Raw genomic sequence first — 23194 nt, forward strand, 5'->3', positions numbered from 1 at the left:
TAGAAACTGGCAGGCTGTGTTGGCTGTGTTGTGTGTGGTGTTTTTTGGTGGAACTTCTAGTTGAAGTACTGGACAGTGTAGCCTGTGGATATAGGCTGTATTATTTGTCTTTAAATTCTCTCTTAAGTGTCTTTGCAGTTTCTGCATTATTTTGACAACTTAAGAGATTATTTTTGATTGCCGGGGTCCACGCACATGGGCGGGACTATTCACTAGATTATGACTATAACAAAGATACCCCTACTACAGAACTGGAGTTACGGGACAGAAACTACTCCTTTCACATACCTATACATCCAGCTCACAGGAAATACCTCAGGTTAACAAAAGGTGGTCACCACTATCAATTTAAAGTTCTCCCCTTCCGGGTTACTACAGCACCAAGGGTTTTTACAAAATGCTTAGCAGTAGTAGCAGCACATCTAAAAAGGCAACACATCCATGTGTTCCCCTACCTGGACGATTGGCTCATAAAAGCCAACTCATACGCACAGTGTGCAAACCATACGTCTCAGACAATCCAGCTTCTGCACAGTCTGACATTTTCCATAAATTACCCAAAATCACATCTGCAGCCCTCCCACATACAACAATACAACAATATCTAGGAGCAACAATAGATACCTCAGTGACAGAGGCATATCCAAATCCAGCCAGGATAGCCAAAATGCAGTCTCTAATTCAAAGATTTCAGCCACAACAGTCCTTGCCAGCTCGAGTGTTCATGCAGCTTATAGGCATGATGGCCTCCTGCATATTCATTGTCCCTCATACCCGACTTCACATGCGTCCATTGCAGGAACGCCTAGCACGGCTGTGGAACAAAGCTCAAGGACAACTAAAAGACCTAGTGTTGGTAGGCAGTCGCACTTACAACTCTCTGTAGTGGTGGAACCCACAAAACCTTTCCAAGGGGCGATTGTTCAAAGAGCCAGTTCCACAAGTAGTATTAACAGCGGACGCATCACTAACAGGTTGGGGAGCCCACCTACTTCAATACACAGTCCAAGGGCTCTGGAAAGTCAAGCAAAAGACACTGCATATAAACCACTTGAAGTTGCTAGCAGTATTTCTAGCAATGAAAGCCTTCCAGAAATACTTGAACAACAAGGCTGCGTTAATCCGGACGGACAACATTACAGCCATGTACTACATCCAGAAACAGGGAGCGACACACACTCCACAGCGGTCTCACCTAGCACAGAGCATATGGAAGTGGGCAATTCCCAAAAACATCTTTCTCATAGCAGAACACCTCCCAGGAATAGACAATTGGATCGCAGATCTACTAAGCACACAAAGCCAACAGATACATGAAATGGGAGATTCATCCTCAAGTTCTCCAACCATTCTTCCAAAAGTGGGGACATCCAGAGATAGATCTGTTTGCCACAGAAGAAAACTCGAAATGCCAGTCCTTTGTCGCCAGGTTCTCACACCCGTTGTCACAAGGCAATGCGATATGAAGGAACTGGTCAGGCAGATTTGCGTACACTTTTCCACCAACACCACTAATTCCATTAGTGGCACGCAAACTGAAGCAACAGTCACTCACAATGATCCTGGTTGCTCCCACATGGGCAAGACAGCCATGGTACAGGACGCTCCTAGAACTCTCAGTAGTTCCCCACCAAAGACTGCGACTATCGCCACAGCTACTATATCAGAACCATGGAGAAATCAGGCACCCAGATCCCAGTCAGATGAACCTAGCGATCTGGCTCCTGAAGTCTTAGAGTTCGGATATCTTAACTTGCCTCCAGACTGTATGAACATTATCAAGGAAACAAGACTCCCAACTACTAGAGCATGCTACACAGCTAAATGGAAAAGATTTCTAATTTATTGCAATAATAACCAAATCAATCCATTAGATGCCTCCATCCAAAACATAATCTGTTACTTGTTACATCTGCAAAGATGCAACCTAGCATACTCTTCCATAAGGCTACACCTTGCTGCTATAGCAGCATATCTCAAAAACAGACAACACTTGTCCCTGTTCAGAATACTACCTATCAAAGCGTTTATGGAAGGACTTAAAATAATGATCCCTCCAAAACATCCACCTGCACCAGTCTGGAACTTAAACGTAGTACTTACCAGACTTATGGGGCCACCTTTCGAACCACTTCATTCATGTGAATTACAATTCTTAACATGGAAGGTGGCATTTTTAATTGCTATTACCTCCCTCAGGCGAGTGAGTGAGCTACAAGCACTAACCATTCAAGAACTTTTCATGCAAATACACCACAATAAGGTAGTGCTCTGTATTAACCCCAAGTTTATGGCAAAAGTTATATCCACTTATCACATCAATCAGTCAATAGAATTGCCAGTTTTCTTCCAAAACCCGCAATCATTGGCTGAAGGAGCCCTACACACACTAAATGTAAAAAGGGCTCTGCTCTATTACGTTGACAGAACTAAATCATTCAGAAAGACAAAATAACTATTTGTTGCTTTTTCACCACAACATAAGGGTAACCCCATTTCAAAAACAGGGATAGCCAGATAAATAGTTAAATGCATTCAAATACGCTATCAAAAGGCTAAGCGCACTCTAACAGTCCCCCCAAAAGCCCACTCAACACGCAAAATGGGGGTATCCATGGCTTTCCTAGGAAATATCCCACTAGAAGACATATGTAGAGCAGCTACATGGTCTACCATACACACTTTCACTAAACACTACTGTGTAGACGTGCAAGCAAAGCAGCAAGCTGCTGTAGGCCAGGCTGTCCTCAAAACTCTTTTTCAAACTGCTGCAGCTGGTACAGGTGACCAGAGGAGATACTGCTATACAGTCTATGCCAAGATATGAATTCAGCAGCCCACGTGCCTCGAACAGAAAATGCTACTTACCAGTATGCATCTGTTCTTGGCATGTAGGGCTGCTGACATTCACATCGCCCACCCTCCTCCCCGGTGCCTGTCACAGCTGCAGTAATTCTTTCTACATACATTTACATGGTCATCTCTTACTTTTCTATACTCCATCTTTGCCAAAATGGCGAAAAACAATCTGAAGAGGGAGAAGATGCCCATGCGCACTGTAGTCCAGGGGAGGAGTCACCTATCTCGTGATACTTCGAAGACTCTTCCAGGATAACAAAGTGCAAACATCCGGACCCAACACTAGGCGGCGATCTATGCTACAGATGCATACTGGTAAGTAGCATTTTCCTTACAGTGGTTCATCTACTTCCACTGCCTAGCTTCTGAAACAAGACAGGTAAATTGCATTTCTTAGGAGAAAAAGGTACATAAGAGGAATCCAGATGAAGAGTCCAAAGCACTGATACAGGTACTAGCTTACACACACCAAATCTCCCTCTCCCTCTCCCCCTCCCTCTCCCCCTCCCCCTCCCCCTCCCCCTCCCCCTCCCCCTCTCCCTCTCCCTCTCCCTCTCCCTCCCCCCCCCCCTCCCCCTCCCCCTCCCCCTCCCCCTCCCCCTCCCCCTCCCCCTCTCCCTCTCCCTCTCCCTCCCCCTCTCCCTCTCCCTCCCCCTCCCCCTCTCCCTCTCCCTCTCTCTCTCTCTCTCCCTCTCTCCCTCCCTCCCTCCCTCCCTCCCTCCCTCTCTCCCTCTCTCTCTCTCCCTCCCTCTCTCTCTCCCTCTCTCCCTCTCTCCCTCCTCTCCCTCCTCTCCCTCTCTCCCTCTCTCCTCCTCTCCCTCCCCCCCTCTCTCCCTCCTCCCCCTCTCTCCCTCCTCCCCCTCTCTCCCTCCTCCCCCTCTCTCCCTCCTCCCCCTCTCTCCCTCCTCCCCCTCTCTCCCTCCTCCCCCTCTCTCCCTCTCTCCTCCTCTCTCCCTCTCTCCCCCTCTCTCCCCCTCTGGACTACTAGAGTCTTTTTTTCGACTCTGACAATGCATTGAAGTCTTCTAAACAGGCTCCAGTGCCCTCTCCCTGAAAAGTGACATGTAATTTGCATCCCCAATTGTCAGAGATCATACCTCCTCTATAAGTCTCTGGTTAGTGGTATTGTGGTACCCAGGGCATGGGTGATAATGGGGTACTCTGGGCCTGCTGCACTGGTTGTGCCTCCCTGAGTGTCCCAGGCAAACAGATGACTGCAGGCCTGCCATTGCAGACTGCAGGAACAGTGTTCACTGCTCCATTTCGACTTGGTCTTCACCATGTATGACAGTCACAGCACTGCTTTTTAGTATGCCAGTCACCCCTAGAGTAGGCCTCTTGTGCCCAGGAGGCAGGGTGCAGTATATTAACAGTGTTGACATGTAAGTGCAAGCTTATATGTCTCTAGAGTGACTTCACCTTTAAAGTGAACACTTAGTGATATGAGGTCCATCTGATAACATGAGACTTGCACCCAGACACACCCAGGTTGCTAGCTCCATTTTGGTACAACCTAAATATGTTGAGTTTGGTGTCAAACAACATGCTTTCTCTCCCCTAACAATAGTCTGGTGTCCAGGGAAGGCTGGCATGCACCCAGGTGAATACCTAGTGGCTGCCCACCTGGTTTCCCCAGCGGACATGTGCTTTGGTTGACAGCCTGGGTTTTCCCACCCCATCTGTTGCCAAGACCGGTTTCTGACCTTCTGCCAGGCAGTGTGAGCACTCCCAGGAGTCAGAAAAAAGGCTTAGAGTTCACACCTCCTTCCTCCCGAGTAGGCTAGTGAAGCAACACATCAGAGTGGCGAGCTTTAAAGGGTGCACCGCCTATTTTATTCACCTAGACTTGAGTTCTGCCATCTGTAGGAGGGCAGCTATAGTGGACTCTGGGTAGAAAAGTTGACCTACACCACCGTATGGGGTCACCTCAGGGGCTGATAAGATGTAAGGGATTAGCTGCCCTTTGGCTACTAGCTCCCATATCCCTAACTCCACTCAATCCAGGATTTAACGAACCCCACTGACTCCAGAACCTCAGTTCTGATTGATTTATTTCAAAGAAGTGCACCAAGTAGACTGCTTTCACTGACAACAAGGCTTGCACAAAAAAAGAGAAGGATACCTTGGGCCGGTGGCAACACTGCTTGGAACTGTGTGATCGACATAAGTCCTTCGCCAAAAATTGGCTCTTCCTGATCGAAGGACATCTGTAGAAGCACCTTCAGACTCCCCTGGATTGGTGTGTAACTAGTCTCCTGCAAAGTGCAGGTAAATTGATGCTCTGCATCCAAAGAATCGCTTGCCTTCGGGCCCTCTGAGGGATCGCCCAAAAGTAAATGGTGAAGGGCATTCTGGAAGTTATAGTCCGGCTTACACCGAAGTTTCAAGCTGCTTCTGCACTTGTTACTTTTACCCCTACTAAGGCTTGCTGGTTACCTGTTCGGTTACTGACCTCTTAACTCGATGCTGCATTAAGAGGGCATTCCACAACACCTACGACCAATGTCTGAAACAGTCATTCTCTTGTGATTTTTGCATCCCTTTTCTGGCACCACAGTGGAGAAAGCAACGTTACCGTGGATCCCGTTTAAGACTGACAGCCAGGACAACCACTGCACCTGGCCTCTACAGGCCAGGTAAAAGTGAACTGAAATTGACCGTGGCCTGGTCCTGGAACCCCCATCAACTCTACCCTCGGAAGGTGGAACACAAATAGACCTCTAACTGACCTATTGTCACTTGCAGTTTTTGCCATTGACCGCCATGTTAAATGACAGCTGTATTTATTGCACTTATTTTCCTTTGCTATGAAAATCCATAACTCTGATTGTATGTATGCAAAAATTTCATTTTGGTGTCTAAAATTAATTAAAAAAAAGCTTTATTTCTATAAATTCTACGGCTCTAGTACTTGTGAACCATAATGGCACTGTAAAATGCTTAACATATTTTCCTTCATTAAAGCCTGACTGCTCTTTTCCACACTACCAGGACTGAGGTAAGGATTTATTGTTGAATCCAAGGACCATCTCTGAGGCATTGTGATAATATTGCATGGTAAGGTTACCCAACCATACCACATAATTTTTCACTTTCCTATACTAGTATATACAGAACACCAAACGCAAGCTCACTAGTTAATGAAATGACACTCTATTGCCAGACCTTTTTGCTTTGTTAGTGTCTGTTAATCTTCTTCCAGTGTGAAAGATAAGTGATCTTTTCCTCCACCAGAGTGGGTGATAGATGAGGTTGAAAGTTACCGGTTAAAGGTAGACTTTTTTCTGCAACTTTGAAAGGATGCTGATCCCATCTGCCTCTTGGCTTTCCTCTTGGGTGGTGCAGTTTTGGTGTTTTAGACCGCTTTTATTGCATGTGCCAAAAGGTTTGGGCTTTTCCATGTTGGTGCCTTTTATCTCTTTATTTTGATCAATTTATGAGAGGGCTCTTCTCCGGCCTAGTTAATTTTAATATTTCAGCTTCAACTTTAAAATTGTGAAGCTAATCTTCTTGATCAACAGCAACAGGATTTAAAGCTGAGTATCTTATATAGTGCTTCTGCTGTAAGATCATTCAATCACAGTTGATATTTTCTTCGAAGGAAAGTCCCATGGGCTTTCAATGAGCAGCAAACCACCATAGGTCAGCCAAATCACTGATGTACTCATTCAAAACATGTCTTTAGAAAGATTATCTATTAACTTAATGATTGACCCCCACAGGGCACAGTCACATCTACTTTACAAGGCCAAAACTCTAGCATTTTTTGTTGAAAAGGTAGACATGTTGAATACTTTCCTATGTTTTATTGCTTCCTAAGGTTTGCTGTTTATCAGCAGGAGAAGTAATAGTGGTTTGGGCTGAGGCATGTTTCTTTTTCACAGTTTTTCTGCGGCTTAGATGATCATGGAATCTTGGTGTGAATCCATTCTTAAGACCATTAGCTTTTACTCTGCAGCTTTTTATTTTCTAATTTTCGATGTTATGGTGATTTTGTTTTTGCAGATTGTCTGAGAACATTGTTCATGGACTCCTTTTCTCTAGCAAATAACTGCATCATTTTGCAGAGAAAGGAAAAATCCTGGACTACTTAGGACATGCAAACCCTCTCCTCTCCAACTCTGATTCAGTTAGCTTTTCCACTTTTTTCACTGTAGCTGTTGCTGTCAAGTTATCAATAGCTGCTTTCCCTTTGTGCTGCTCTGAGTTACACGAACATATTGGGGTCCAGTTTTGTGAAAAATGCAATCCAAAATGACAGATGGATCACTTATCTGAAGGCTTTTCTTTGATTTACTGCCATATTTTTAACTTGGGAGTTCTGGCGCAAGCTCTTGATGGGTAATGTTAGCATTGGACCTGCAACATGATAGATTTTTTTGCACCAGCACAATCAGCAGGGCTTTTATTATCTTTGTGGATATTAAGCTAAATTTGAGATTGAAAGTTGGAATATCAGTCTGTTGAGGCCACTATTCGCCCTTTCGAACATTGGTTCTTGTGTATTCCTCAGAGAGGTCACAACGTATTTCTGTGAACTGAAGATACATTATGTTTGGTTGAAAGTCTGTTCATGATGTGAGCAGAATAAAAAGATGCTGAACTAGACCAGTGACACAATAGCATTTTTATTTTTTTATTTATAAACTTTTTATTGATAACAAAAAAGCAGAGAATTGTAATTCTTGTAACGAGTACAAAATATACACCATATCACAATTAGAATTGCTGTTTTAGTGCCACTTATTAATGATGGGCATAGCAACATGCTGTGCGCAAAGAGATGGATAACAATAATATTTAGTAAGGGTGATTAGTGTGGAATTGGGCAAAACAGTGAAATTCTAGTATATTGTAATATAAAGAATGATTCACCCTATGGCATGCTGTCTCTCTTACCTTTCAATAGAGCCTTGTTCTCCTATCAGCATGGCCAATCAGAAATCCAGGTTATTGCATCACACTACATAGAACTCCCATCTATTTGAACGCTGAGTGATTTGTCCACTTCCTTCCAAATTTGTTGAAAGGGGCTTTTTTCTTCCCGCATATCCTTGATTTCTTAAGGATACATCTAATGACCGAGTCCTCGCCTTTGGAATATACCCAAGTGACCAGGCTTTATCTGAAAAAAAGTCAGCAGTGCACTCAAGTGCTGGTATATGTCACCGTTTAACTCTACGCTGGCTCCATGCCACCGCAGAAGTGATGGAGCAGTACCGCATAAAAGTGCCACCTCTGCGCACTGACAGAAGTTACTTTCTTCCTGCAAGCTAAACACATATCCGCTTCCAACTCTGTTGGTCTTTGAATAGTTTAGAAGTTCTGCCAAGACAGTGAGCTAGGGAACTATGTCCCGCCCTGAAGATGACCGGCTATAAGCCATCCAAAGATGACCACAAGCACATGTTAGTCATGGACCCCCCACAAGTTGTACCTTTGGTACCTGGGCTCCAGTCACAATTCCGTCATGTGACCAATGCGCCTTAATTCACCCGAAGGCAATTCAAAACCTACTGGCTTCTCTCAAATGTGCATGTCTCCCAGAAGAAGACGTTAGTTGCCTTCAATAATGCTCGTTCTGGTTCACTCTATCAGACAAACTCCTCACTGCCCTTCCACCTCCCTGTTCTGTGGACTGGTTTCTAATTAACACTTAAAAAGGTCTCATGTTCGAGATCACACCGTGATCATAAATTGTTTTACGCTTTTTGTCTGACGGTGCAGAAACGTCAAAGACAAGAAACTGACATCCGCGCACTGTAGATCCAGTGTGGCACCTGTGGGTTACTCTGAAGATGAGGAATCAGCGGTTGGAGTATCTATAAGAAAGGGTGCTACCAAATACTATCTACCTTTGCCTGTCTAAATGAAAATCATTATGCAGAGCCGGGATGAAGGACAATGTATAAGTGTTTCTCAAACCTCTTTGTTATCCAGAATACTAAGGTACTGCTGATCAGCTGTGCTTTCCGTTAGGCTAATGGAACAAAGTGGTTGTAGCTAGGAGTGAGAACAGTCCTCGCAGCAAATCGCTGTTGTCTGTTGTGTATGTTAGTGTTAGACCTCCATATGCTTTTTTCACATATGCCTCCATTACATACTCGCGTCCATGCCCATACATGCTTATCTGCTAAAGTAAAAATGTTTAACACCAAATATACGGTCTATGAGAGGGCATAACTTGAAGTTACTGCTTTCACCCTGCTATGTGCTGCAAGTGCATACGTCATCCAGAAACAATAGTTTTATGATGCACACAAATGTATTGCTAGACAGAAACCTGCATTTCTCACTAGCTTCCTGGAAGTCTCCTAGTTATCAAACTTGCATTCATTGATTGTTCAACTTGTATTGTGAGATCTTTGATCTGTAGTCTAGAGATTTTTCTTTTTCTACTTCTTAACCTTTTCATACTCTGATCTTCATATGTTTCTGACTACTTATAGCACCTTTCATCAGAAGAGAACTGCCACATCACTTGTGACAGCCATTCAGATAGTCAGTATGGTTCTCCTCCAAAGGGTTGGTCTGAAGAGTTGGATCAACATGGCCAAACCTTATATATCAGTGAACATACTAATGAAAAGGTACTTTCTCCTTTCTTTTCAGCACTATTATTTCTTGGAATCTTGCATCTATGTGAGAATATTGATTGTTAGATTGAACTGTACGTTTGCAAATTAAAACCCTTTGCTCTACTAACTCTGTTTTGTAGTAAAGCTATTTTGTGTTGACTGATTTATCGCATGACTTTGTTGTTGATTTTTATTCACAGTGTAAACAGCATGACTTTATGGCCAAAGTTTCAAGTGCATTACGTTGACTGTGTATGAAAACCAATGTAAATATTACATGACATTGCAGATTAACTGAACACTTTCTCAGTGTCTTCGCAAATGTTTAATTGTGCAGATTATTTCATAATCTGTCAAGGAACAAAGCGAATGTGTTTTGTGAACAAACAAAACAGCTGTTTTGATGCATGAACATTTTGAAAATGGCATTGAGGCTCCAATGAAAACCTAGCAGTATAGTGGCAGATAGTTGTTACGTTCTCCATTTTTTTTTTTTTAATAAAACCCATCCAGAGCATTCTGTAAACTGCTAGATTCCCTGAGCAGCCTGTCAAAGATCAAGCAGGAGCTGCCTTATCCAAACCCTTAAATCCTTTATCACAACTATGTGTGGGGCATCCCATGAGGTCAGGCGGCCCTGCACTCCAGAGTCTGTGTATGATCTACTCAAGCTCTCCAAGTACTCCTAATATCTGATGCTGATTTTGTTTTAACTTTAACATGTGGCCAACAACAGACTTCCGTTAAAGAGGTAGTTGGGCCTCTTGTTATAAACTGCATGAATGCCAGAGATCTCCAACTTTTACATTGAGAGAGCCCTGCACCACGTCAGGGTAACTTAAATAATTTTAATGATGATGCTAACCTGTTTAAAGCCAATATCAGTCTATCCGCAGAGGCGACCCACTCACTATGTTGCGGTACTGGGTAATGTACCCCCCCTTAACTGTAATTCAGGTGGAAATTTCACACAACTTAAAAATAAAGTAATGCATTGGCTGGGGGTTCACACAACTCTGAGGTTGCACTCCGGTGCTTGGATCAACACGGTCCGGCGAGTGCACTGGATTGAAAGTGGACCAACTTTTTTGCGGGGGGGGGGGGGGGACTGTGTGATCATTAACTATTCTAGGTCTGACATGGCAGTACGTGTTCTTGACTCGGTCAACCTGATTTTAAAATCATCTATTTGTGCTTTGATATTAGGGTACTTCTACAGACCTTCTCCCCACGTAACTTTGGCCCAGTGTCTTTTCTGCATCCCGGGAGTCAGAACATGGGGGCAAGTGGTCTCTTTCACGCTGGAATCTTCAAACAAATGTTTGCCTCTTGGATCTCTGGACTTATGCGATTGACTGACTCAGTGTAACCCTAACTCAAATCCCCCACAATTCTAAATATTTCTTTTGGGGATGCTAGCACTCATTTGATCATAAATATGTTTAAACTGATTAGTTGGAATATAGTTTGTCTTGGTACTAAGCTTATTGATCCAGGCTGGGTGAAATATGTAAAACGGTTTGGGGTAATATGCTTACAAGAGACGTGGGCCATAGCTAGTTGTCATTTGGAGAGTTTTGAGTCTTGTTCCATTCCAGCTATGGGATCTCAAAAGGGACGGGCGATGGGCGACTTGATTGTTTTTATTTATCTATCATTTAAAGATACTGTAGGGGTTCTTGTTACCGACTCCCCTAACTTGCAAGCTTTGTTATTGTTTTTTGCTGGAGCTCAACTACTATACTTTTGAATTATTTTAAAGCTACGATCTCCTTGCATGACTTTAGTTAATATACATATTTTGGATGTATTTCTTGGTTCTCTGAAGGGCTCTAGCTGGGTGGGCACTTTTTATATTGGTGGGGGATTTTTGATTGCCATCTGTGGGAGGATCCTCGTATTCTGCCTTACAAACCTTGTCATTGTTTTTCACCAGAGGGCCTGCATTTTGATCGTAGTCCTCAAGGGAACTTGTTGAATTTGATTCTTAGCAAGAGTAACAAGGTCTTCACCTTGGACTAAATTGTATACTCTACTAGGGGTGAGATGGTCCCGACCTTTACAGGTAGAGGGTGCACCACATTCATGGACTTCATTTTTGTCTTGCCTGTCATTTTTTCTCAAATTCTAAAGGTTGACATAGATTACAACCGCCATAGTGATCATAACCCTAATTGTATTTCCCTTAGATGGTGCTAGACATCAAAACCGAAATCTTGAAGGCCTAGAGGAGCTCAGAAACTTACTATTCAGGGAAAATGGCTACGATTGTCACAGATCTCTCCCGATCATCTTAATCTTTGCCTTTTTATCAAATGCTTGCAGGAGCTTGTCATCTGTTTTAGTGGGTCGCTGGGTCCTCGTAAGATCCTAGATGCATTCTCCCACATTATCAGTGTAGTTGCAGAATCCTTTACTTGTTCTGCTGGCACTAGAGTTCCTACAGTCCTAAAGTGGTTTGATAATAGCTGTGCACTTGCTCTAAGAGCGCTTAAATGTGTCCTTGCGGTCTCTTAGAAAGATGCTATTTTGGTGTCTCAAAGGCACCGTACTTATAAATCTGAGGTAAAGCGGCACAAACATTAGTTTATAGACCCAACATGAGAGAATTTGCTTGACTCAGGATGGCTAAGAAATAGCGTCAATGTCTGGGGCATCATTATTCTTCTTTTTTGCGCAAGTTGATGCCCCTGCATCATATTGCAGTAGATTTCACACATTAACAAGCTATATAATGGGGGATCAGACCTAATGAGCAATGTGGCAGGTAAGCCGCTAGTAGTTCTGCCATCTTGTATTTACTATGGAAGAAGTTCAGAAGGGTATTCTGGGTCTGCTAACAAATAAAGCGTCAGGTGCCGATGGAATTACCCCTGATTTATATCATGTAATGTGCATACTTGGGCCCCCATTTTGACCAGTGTTTTGAATGCTGATGTTAAGGAAAGTTCTTCTATTTCATGGGCTTCTGCTGTTATTATACCAGTTTTCCAGAAGGGGAATAAGGATAATCCGTCTTATTACCGACCAATCTCCCTTCTTGATTCTGTAGTCAAGGTTTTGGGGAGTGTCCTATTGGATAGACTACTGCAGTGGTCTAAGGAGCTCGATATTCTTGATGACCTCCAATGCGATTTTAGACTGGGAAGATCAACTGTTGATCAATGTTGAAACTACTATTTGATTTTGAATAAGTATACAGTGGTCCTTAAGGGCTCGATCCAGTTGGCCTTCATGAACTTAACCTCAGCTTTTGACCAGGTTAATCGTGATAAACTTTGGAGGATTATTCTGGATAAGGGGGTCGATCGGAATATAGTTTATTTTCTAAAGGACCTTCAAGATAATTCCAAGGATGCAGTTCCAATCCCCTTTGCACAGAGAGCCTTAAAATTATGCAGGATGTTAGGCAAGGATGCATTATGGCTACTTTTTTTATTTACATTATGGCTAGTTTTTTATTTACATTATATATAAATAAACTTGAGCAAGTTCAGTGGAGGAGGGAACAGATTGTCCACAGGTAAATGGACGGCCTCTGCCCATTCTGCTTTATGTAGACTATGCCGTTTTAATAGCAAAAACGGCCTGGGACTGCAAGCACTTAGAAATGCATGTGTGGGATTCATAGATGAGCTGGATCTTAGCACGAAGATCAGTAAGTCGCACTTTATAGAAGTTGGTCAAAGAAACACAAAAACACTAATATTTAATATAGGGTCTCGTGTCCTCGCGCAGGTTAAAGCATTCCCGTATTTGGTTTGATTTGATTTGATTTTTGTAGAGTGCAACCAACGAATGCCCAAATATGTCTTGGCACTAGCATCCACAAGGACAGTTCTGCAGAGGAAACCTAATTTAGAATAACTACAGGAATGAGGAGAATATTCAGGTTTTGTAATGCTTTCTAAAAATAAACAGATTAGGTTGGCATTTCAAGTGCTATGGCATTTGGTTCCATATCCGGGAAGTGGAGTGGACCAGACTTCTGCCTCCCCAGTGGCTATGTTGATTTTATGGACCAACATCATTTTAGAAGCAGATGACTCCAGACACCTTCTAGGGGAGTACCGGGAGAATTGCTTCTTAAGGTATTCTGGACCTATGGGTTAGAGAGCTGTATGTGCAGTACAGACCGCTTTAAAAGCCACCCTCTTTTTGATGGAGAGCAAAGGTAGCTCCACCATTGGCTTAGAGGCAGATTCAAATTTCTTGATTTTTTAAATCTTTTTTCCCTCCTTTTTTTAAGCAGGCATAAAGCAGCATGCTGCAGCCTTGCTGCATGCCAAATATAGGGCATTGTACATTGACTGTTTTCTGAAGGTCATACAAGCGGTAAGGCAGAATTTTCTTCAATATTTTTACTAGATAAAAACAGGAGGAAATGAACATGTTAGTCCGGCCAGAGAAATTGAGTTTCAAATCCAAGATGACTCCCAGATTTTTCACTTTGGAGCCCGGTGTGTGCAAAGGGCCAAGAGTCGAAGGCCACCAGGATGTATTCTAATAAGACGTGTCATTCCTAAAAAGTAGCACCCCCGTCTCATCTGAGTTCAGTTTAAGACCCCGGTTGTTCATCCAGTCAACAATGGCTCTCATGCAGTTATTAAAGCAAAGAGATCAGTCCTCTAAGCTGCTGGTAATCAACACTACTATTTGCGTGTCATCTGTGTGAGAGATTGTAGAAAAAACGAAAGATCTAAGCAGTTCAGTAAGTAGAGCCACGTAAAAATGTAACAATGTGGGGCTTAGCGAAGACCCCTGCGGAACCCTGCAGAGTAATGGAAAGGGTTTACAGGTGAAATCTCCTAAGGAGACTGATTGCACTCCATCACTAAGAAAAGAGCATAGAAAATTGAGAGCTATGCCTCCAATACCCATCTCCTCTAAGCGCTATTTCAGGATCTTGTGGCCTACTGTGCCTAATGATTCAGAAAAGGGGGTGGTGATGAACAGAGTGTCTGAATTAAGCAGACCACTCTTACCCAGTCCAAAGATCAGGGCTTGATCCATCACCGTTTTTTAGCTCACTGCACCATCCCAGCTCAGAACTTGGCTGTATGCAAATTAGTCTGACCCTGGCCCAGTGCATCATGGGAACAGGGCAGACCAAACTACCAAGCCAATTCTTATACTGGGAAGGAAACAAGCTACCGGGGACCGGTTTCTGGCATTTCAGCCGTCTTCGGCCCGGCTTGCTTGAATCCTGATGGTGCAATGAGCAAGGGACTCACATCTGAGTATACCCTTCCACGCTTATGGTGGACAAAAATGATTTAGAAAAGGGGGTGGTGATGAACAGAGTGTCTGAATTAAGCAGACCACTCTTACCCAGTCCAAAGATCAGGGCTTGATCCATCACTGTTTTTTTAGCTCACTGCACCATCCCAGCTCAGAACTTGGCTGTATGCAAATTAGTCTGACCCTGGCCCAGTGCATCATGGGAACAGGGCAGACCAAACTACCAAGCCAATTCTTATACTGGGAAGGAAACAAGCTACCGGGGACCGGTTTCTGGCATTTCAGCCGTCTTCGGCCCGGCTTGCTTGAATCCTGATGGTGCAATGAGCAAGGGACTCACATCTGAGTATACCCTTCCACGCTTATGGTGGACAAAAATGATTCAGAAAAGGGGGTGGTGATGAACAGAGTGTCTGAATTAAGCAGACCACTCTTACCCAGTCCAAAGATCAGGGCTTGATCCATCACCGTTTTTTAGCTCACTGCACCATCCCAGCTCAGAACTTGGCTGTATGCAAATTAGTCTGACCCTGGCCCAGTGCATCATGGGAACAGGGCAGACCAAACTACCAAGCCAATTCTTATACTGGGAAGGAAACAAGCTACCGGGGACCGGTTTCTGGCATTTCAGCAGTCTTCGGCCCGGCTTGCTTGAATCCTGATGGTGCAATGAGCAAGGGACTCACATCTGAGTATACCCTTCCACGCCGGTAGCTTGTCTCCTTTCTGGTGAAGAATTGGCTTGGTAGTTTAGTCTGCCCTGTCCCATGATGCACTGGGCCAGGGACAGACTTATTTGCATATAGCCAGGTTCTGAGCTGGGATGGTGCAGTGAGATAAATAACGGTGATGGATCAAGCCCTGATCTTTGGACTGGGTAAGAGTGGTCTGCTCAATTCAGACACTCTGTTCATCACCACCCCCTTTTCTGAATCTACTGTGCCTAAGGCTCCGGATAGGTCCTACAGGACCCCCGCATTCTTTCCACCATTATCCATGAAGTCGCAGATCTCCTCTGGGCTACCACCAGTGCAGATTCAGTAGTTTATGCTTTCCTGAAGCCAAATTGTGCTCCATCCAAGATCTAATTTTGTTCCAGGAATTGAGAGAGCACACTATTCAGGTGCCTCTCTAGGATTGTAGCTGGCACAGGGAGCCGGGAAGTAGAACAGTAATTTTTATTTTCCTTTGGGAATGGTGATGCTTTATTGAGCAGCAGGTGAATAGATGCTTTTTTCCACTTTGAGGGGAAACATCTTTCATTGGTGATATTATACAATAGTATAGTAAGGGAATGCTACTGTAACTGCTATCTCTTGTAGGACTTTGTCAGGGCATGGATCTGATGGGGCCCTTGACTTGTTGAGCTTTATCAAATTGATCAGTTTCTCTATCGTGAGGTGCAAAGTGCCGCATGACTAATGTCGATAGAGGCAACTCCTGGAAGTGGAGAATTATTGCTTTCGGCAACATTAAAATCCTTGTAAATTGCTTCGACTTAAATTGTTTTTAAGTATGCTAGGTTGACCCGAAAATTTTGATTAGGGATTAAGGTTTTAGCAGTAGGCAGGCAAGAAAACCTCTCAACTGTTTTGAAAAGCTCTAAAAAGGAATTACTATTTGATTTGATTTTGTCTGTAAAGTTTTTCGTTTTTTCCGCTTTGATCTCTACTTTGTGTTCCAAAAAGAGGAGCTTATATTTTATCTTTTCTGCTAAGGAGTAATTGCTCCTCCATACTTTCTCCTGTCTTTGGCAGTTTCTTTTTAGTTCCCTAAGCTTGGGTAAACACCAATGAGCTGTTGGGCGTGTTCTATGATTTTTTGACCACTCTGAGAGGGGCCAGTTTATTTGCAGCCTCATTGATCCAGTTGGAAAACCTAGCCGCCATCACGTTGAAGTCAACAGTTAATATAGATTGAGAGGAGTCTAAGGCCTTAGACCGTTCTTTCCTGTCAACTTTATTCCAGGTCCGAAAAGATTTGACTTGTTCCATATTGGTCACTAACGATTTTCAGTATAGTGAGGATGCTAAACCTTACAATCATATGATCGGAAGAATTGACTGGAAGAATGTCCTCAAACTGTAAGTCCGAATGATTAGAGAAAATTGCATCAGGAATATGACCTGCGATATGGGTAGGGGATTTCACCAATGGTTTTAAGTTAACGTTGCACAAATGATCTATTTGGCACTTTGGGTTCTTTATTGGCCACATCATCCGGATGACAATTAAAATCCCTTAATGTAGTATAGTTGGGGTATTCTATACTTGTCTCCAAGAAATCATACGCAAGGAACTTTTTTTAGGGGCATGTTGGTAAATCAATACGCCATAAAACATGCCATTATGGTTCAATTTTCATTTAAACGAGAGCACTTAACATCATATTATTGTGAATGGTTCACAAATGATTTCGAGACTACCCCTGTAAATTATTTCAAGTCCACCTCCGTTTTCCCTCTTGATCCAGCCTGTGTTAACATAGCTTCGAGGTAGTCCACGTGCTAAGTACAGGTTGGAGAACTTGTCTGTCTAGGTTTCCATTAGAAAAGGTGATTTTGGGGGCATATGAGTCCAGATAATCAAAAAGCTTGAGTTTGTGTTTTATGGACTATTGTGTGTTCAGTAATATACAGTTCAACTAAGTATTCAAAGAGAGCATAGGAGTGGAAGCACTACCTTCCCAATGGGGTCCACCTAGTGCTAGTTCAAGAGAGTAGGACTAGTGCAGTAAGGGCAGACATAATTATTATGGGTCAGATTAAATGTATTGCACAAGAATTTGGCCAGTATTCCTGGTGCCGGCCGCAGTCTGGCTGCAGACAGGCTTGCATTTGGCCCGCTAGCGTCGCAAATGTGCTCTGCAGTTAAATTTCAAGGCCGGCTTCGGCATGGCCGAGGTGTGTCTAAGGACTGAAGCGCGACTCAGCACTAGATATTTAACGTGATGGGGCAAAGAAACAAATTCAAACCGGGGTCCAGCAACCCCTAGCACCTGGTTCAGGCTCTCCTGAGCAAGGTGAAATACTGGGAACAAAAGTCAAATTAAAATAATCGTGAAGAAAGAAAAAACAAAAAAATGTATGTCGGGAAGGTGTTTTATTTTATGCTAATCTATGATTGACAAAGCTGATAACTTGAAAGTTGTCTGTCTAATGTTGCGGTTTGGAAATTTTCCTCTAGACTGGGGAGGAATCCAGTTAGTGCTTTATTTGATTTATTTTTACGGAGTTTTATATAGCTCGGACTTGACCCGAAGGTATCCGGTATCAGAGCACTTTACATGAGCACCAGTTGCGTTACATAAGGACACTCATTTTGTTAGGCACGTTTTTGTTAGGCACGTTTTTGTTAGGCAAGCTTACAGAGCTAAAACTGTTTCTACAGCACATATGGCTCTGACATCTGGGGTTATGCTAACCATGACCCCCTCCAGGTAGTTAAAAACAAGTGTTTGCGATGTTTGCTCTGTGTCCCTCAAAGTACCCCTTCTAGTACAGTGCATGAAGAATTGGGGACACCATTTCCCTCCGTCCCCTGTTATGTTGGGTTAATTTGTGGTCTAAAGGAGCACAACAGAATAGGGAGATATTGCAAGATTTCATACCCTTGACTTTGCACGACAAATTCTCTGGCTCAAATATATAGAAGGGAAGTTTTAAAATCTAGGTAGAGTGGAATCTTTTACTCATCCCGATAAAATTGTACGGTCAGATTGTGGCTTGGTAAAAGGATAATTTTCAATGGCATAAAATGTTAGCAAAATAATCTGAGTCTCTTCAGAAGGTCACGGGTGCTATTATTTATTGTTGAAAGCTAACCTATTTATAGAGATCTACCATATAGTGGTAACCTCAAACTAAGCACGATTTCTATTTATTTATTCCATTTGTATAGCGCGTTATCACCGATTGGTCTCTAAGTTCGTGTACTCGAAAACTGATCGTTACAGAAAACAGGCAACCAAATTATATCAAACCCCACGCTTCTCGAAAGAGCACCGTTTTTAACATTCGCCTAAAAGGCAGTAGATTTGGTTCCTTCCGTAAGCCTAGTGGTAACTTGTTCCAAGCTGCCGGTAGGGTAGTTGAAAAAGCACGTCCACCGAAGGTGGCCATGCTAACTAGATTTAGGCTGAACTCGTTGTCCCAGCTATTAGCCTTTCCTCGGGGTGGCATACATTTTTAACCCTAGCTCTCTGCAGGATTCCATACATTTTACTTTTTTTTTATAAATACTATGGAGTCCTGAGGAAGGCCTATTTTAATTCCCCTTCTTCATGAAAGTGGTTTTATACGGGCATAGCCAGCTCTCTTATTTTTGCAATTGCTCTCTGTAGATATCATTTTTCATGTTGCCAGTTTTTTAAAAGTGGCTGTGGGATCAAGGGATTCAATAAGGGATGATTCTGTTGTATTTTATTGTATGAACTGTTGGCTATCTGAGGTATTTTATTGTTTTAAATCATTGAATGATTTTATTCTTTTTATGTGTTTGCTATGATTTATGCTTTTTCTATTATAACTCAAAGCTTTCTTGATGATGGTGACAGATTGACAAGTGGTCGGCCAATAAGGCAGTAAAAGAGACCACCTATCCCGGGTCCATGTTACTGTAATATGCCTGGTTCACCTCCACCATCTGCCTGTTCGATGTGACACCCTTCAGGTTATCACTTTGCCTCCAGTTGGTTCGCCTCCTCACCGGTTTGTCAGTGAGTAATGGATGCTTTGATCGTTTCTCAGATATAGTATGCCTAGCTCTTCTCCACAATTCGCCATATGGGCCTTCACCCCTAAGATACTCTGAGTCCAGATCTCGATGCCAGCTTCACAACGTACTCCAGTCCATATTTCTTTTTAAATGTAGGTGCAGAGTTTTTCTCATCTTTCTGTATCATCCAGTCAGATGCATGGATGTCTTGTCCAGAAATGTGTAGTTCCCAGTGAGATCTTGGAACCCAAGTCTGCCATATTTGGCTGCTGGACACGCCTCCTGTTCTCGATTATGGTGTTTGGATTGCATGACCGATGTGTTATTGTGGTGGACTGGGAATACAGAAATGACTCTAAAAGGTGCTGTTGGGAACAGATATGGTACTAATAACGAAGTTCGTTATTTGGACATACATGTGATTTAGATAGCTTGTCCTTGTAGGTTATGCCTTGTGCAATCCTGAATTCCAGAAACATCTCTCACACAGATGTTAAACTAGCCAATATGTGAGCTGTGTGCCAAGTTAATTGGCTAGTTGCAAGGCTGCCACGTACCATGCCATCATCCTGTAACCCTCTCATGCATAACTGAATGAATAACGGCACCCATCGTGAGAAGTCAGAGGCTTTGCAGGACATCTCAACATTTTCTTCTATTTTCCACTCACACTTGTGCCCTTGTTTGACATATTTGAGTTGCCTCTGGCGACATGGTTTTGGGGTGGGGTTGATGAGCGAGGGGCACATGGCCCATAATGGTAACCTCCTTTTCCTCCGAGGGATTGAGATTACCCATCTCTGGGCTGCCTAGTGTTCGGCCACCAAACAGAGGCAGGTGTAGCTGCTTCTTCACTCTCTGTGCTCTTTAGCCCTCTGTCTATTGTGTTAGGTGTATGAAGACAGTTGTCTGAACCGTTAGAAAGCCATTCCAACAAGTAACACCAGAGTATGTGTGTACCGAGGTGGACGCAGTTGATTGCTTCTGCTTTGAATCACACACTTGCCTCCCCAACACACAGACACCTTCTTCAGGACTTGTGAAACAACAGCAAAAATGTCACTGGCCAAATTGTTCACGTATTTCTTTGTGAATTAACGTGCAGCTTTTTTCTACAATTGAATTTTACACTTCGGTTGCTTTCCCTACGTAAATCTGTCCATATTTTGTATTTCATTAAGTAATTTGGAAACAAAGATTGACAGAAAAATAAATCCTAATTCCGTATCGGTTGAGAGTGAGTGGAGTACGCTCATTAACTCTAATAATACTGAACAATTTTCAATTAAACAGGAATATGTTCTTTTGTATTTTTATAAAAAAGTCTTCTTTCTAAATTATTCCCCATACTGCAATGCCTTTAATATCCCTTCCTCCTCAAATAACAGCCTAGGAGAGTTGAAGGGGGCTCCGTTTAAATTTCGCTTTACTTTTTCTTAAAGTTCCCTTATGTCCAGAAGTTATGATTTACAAAAACAAACCTGGTCTTTTTTTTTTTGTTTTTTTAATTCTGAACAGGTCTTCTGCTATAACATCTGTCTGGCAGTCATTATTTTTGTTCGTTTCCGGTCTTTATATCCGTTCTTTATACTTTTTTCGAGATGAGCAAATATCTTCCATCCGGTACGATGCTTCTAATACTAACACATTAATTAAGTTTTAAATCCTTTATAGTAACTCTTTAATGACTGTTTAACAAGCATTTCCGATTAATAGGTATATGAATGGTATCGAAGGCTGTGGCCTTATTAATGTAAACTCAATCCAATCGCTCTTTGTATGTTAATGTTGCACGTCAATCACACAAAGGGATTTGTGTCGCTCAGCCATATGAGACCTATTAGCATTCCCTTTTGTACAACATTCAACCCATTGGTAGCATGAAAAAATGGCAAATAACCTTTGCATCATTTCCATGTTATAGCATTACAGATGGCTGTATGGGCTCTAGGATTTCGAACAGCATCACATTGATCTGTTCTGAATATCTCAACCTATTTACAGCTAGTAGTGCTGTGTCATTCATTTTCTTTTTCGAGCAGTGACAATAGCAATTAGTTTACAGAGTCTTAGAACGAACTTATCCCAGAAGGATGTATTTTGTCATCCTTGCATAGCACACATGTTACAGGGTAATCAAGCTGAAACTTCTCAGCCATGTTTTTGTTTTCAATATATATATTTTTTCGAATTTTTATTCCTCAAACCACTCCTTCTCAATTCGATAAAGATGCCAGATCTTGTAATACGGTCTCAGTCTAAAATATATTGAGACATTTAAAAAATATCACTACGTCTGGAAAAGGCCACAACGTAAGAACTTTATGGAGTAATGTTCAATACTACTGTAGTTCCCTTTAAGTATGCATGTGAGGAAGTTACGACCTGTTTAGCAAACCTAACCGCATTCTTTGAATAACTGTGGCGTGTTTGAAACTGTGTATACCTGAACAGTTGCCCCAAGCTCTGGCATAACGCAGGCCCCAGAAGCCCTGAGCCTGTGGGCCAACCCTTAAATGGACCCCAAAATCTTCAGGCACCCCGAGCCCAAGATCACTAAATATCTCTTAAATGTGAGAGACTCGGGTACCACCTCTGCGCCTTCTGCCGTGGCCTGCATCATTTTGCGTTATGCCACTGCCCAAGCTTCCACTTTACTGAGAAAATAAAGTGGTTAAAATGCACATTTTCGATTGCTGACTAAAGATATAAGCAGTTACATTTAGAATCAATCATTTTTATTACATGGTATCAGGTCAAAACACAGCTCATCTGCCTACATCCACTGGCTGGCAGAGCGTTGCAGTATGGTCAAAACACAGCGTATAGGCCTACAGCCCGAAGGGCGATCCCGCATAGAAGAGTTTCAGTCCATAGTGTTCATGGCAAACGATCACTAAGATACCATTTTTATAGAAATAAAAAAAGAACAAGAAAAGAGACAAACACCCACCCCTTCCACCCCCAAAAACCCCCATCCCTTCCCACCCCCAAAAACCCCCCTCCCTTCCCACCTCCTCTGCATCAGTCTCTACCCTGCCGCCCAAACCTCCCATGGCCGTCCGCTACCTTGCAAAGTAGTTCAAACTATGGTTGTGGCCCCAACTGGTTCCAGTGGAATAAGGTGTAGTATTTGTAGGTATTTTGGACAGGTGACCTCCCTCGGGTCCTTGGAGAGGAGCTGCAGGAATGGCCCCCATAGCTTCACGTACTCCGCTCTCTTCCCATCCATACTAAGCGAAAGGCGCTCCATTGCTAGGATATGCCAAAGTATCCGGATCCAGTCACGAACATTAGGGGCATCCGAGGAGCCCCACTGTGCTAAAAGGACCTGTCGCGCCGCAAGGAATGCTAACGCAATCTTTCTACCCCTCAGCGAGCGAAATAGGAAGAATTTGGGGTTGGGGAGTCCCAGCAGTGTGTGCTCAGGGGTCCGGGGCAGTGTAATTTGAAACGCTTCATCAATGTCATCAAGAACCTCAGTCCAATATCGCACCAGTTTCGGGCAATGCCATAACAGGTGTACCAGGCTGCCAGGAAGGCCACACCCCCGCCAGCAGAGCAGATGGATTTAGGCCCAGATCTCAGTACTGGGGTGAATGTATGACATTGGTCTACATTCTGTCCATCAATTGTTGTTTTTTTTTTTTGCATTTGTCACCCCGAGTGGGACGGGTATGCTCAGACGTGAGTCCCGTGCTCTCCATGCCTCTGGAATCAAGCTATCCTGGCTGATGAGTGCTGAAAGCCCGAAACTGGTCCTAGGATGCTTGTTTCCAGTCCAGGGAGGACCTGGCTTG

The 23194-nt window shown here is 43.1% G+C and overlaps 1 protein-coding gene across 4 annotated transcripts in view; it reads left to right on the plus strand.

The window, feature by feature from the left end:
* ARHGAP12 (Rho GTPase activating protein 12) overlaps nt 1–23194 on the plus strand; it is a 315652-nt gene that overhangs the window by 229445 nt on the left and 63013 nt on the right. For 2 of the 4 annotated variants that reach the window (XM_086941551.1, XM_086941552.1), the window contains exon 4: nt 9309–9449. The exons of the other annotated variants lie outside the window; for them this stretch is intronic. In XM_086941551.1, coding sequence (XP_086797677.1) covers nt 9309–9449 — 141 coding nt within the window. The remainder of the gene's footprint in view (nt 1–9308; nt 9450–23194) is intronic. 4 annotated transcript variants of the gene reach the window in all.

Source organism: Lissotriton vulgaris, chromosome 10 (genome assembly GCF_964263255.1).
Source record: "Lissotriton vulgaris chromosome 10, aLisVul1.2, whole genome shotgun sequence".
In the NCBI taxonomy this organism is placed as follows: domain Eukaryota; kingdom Metazoa; phylum Chordata; class Amphibia; order Caudata; family Salamandridae; genus Lissotriton; species Lissotriton vulgaris.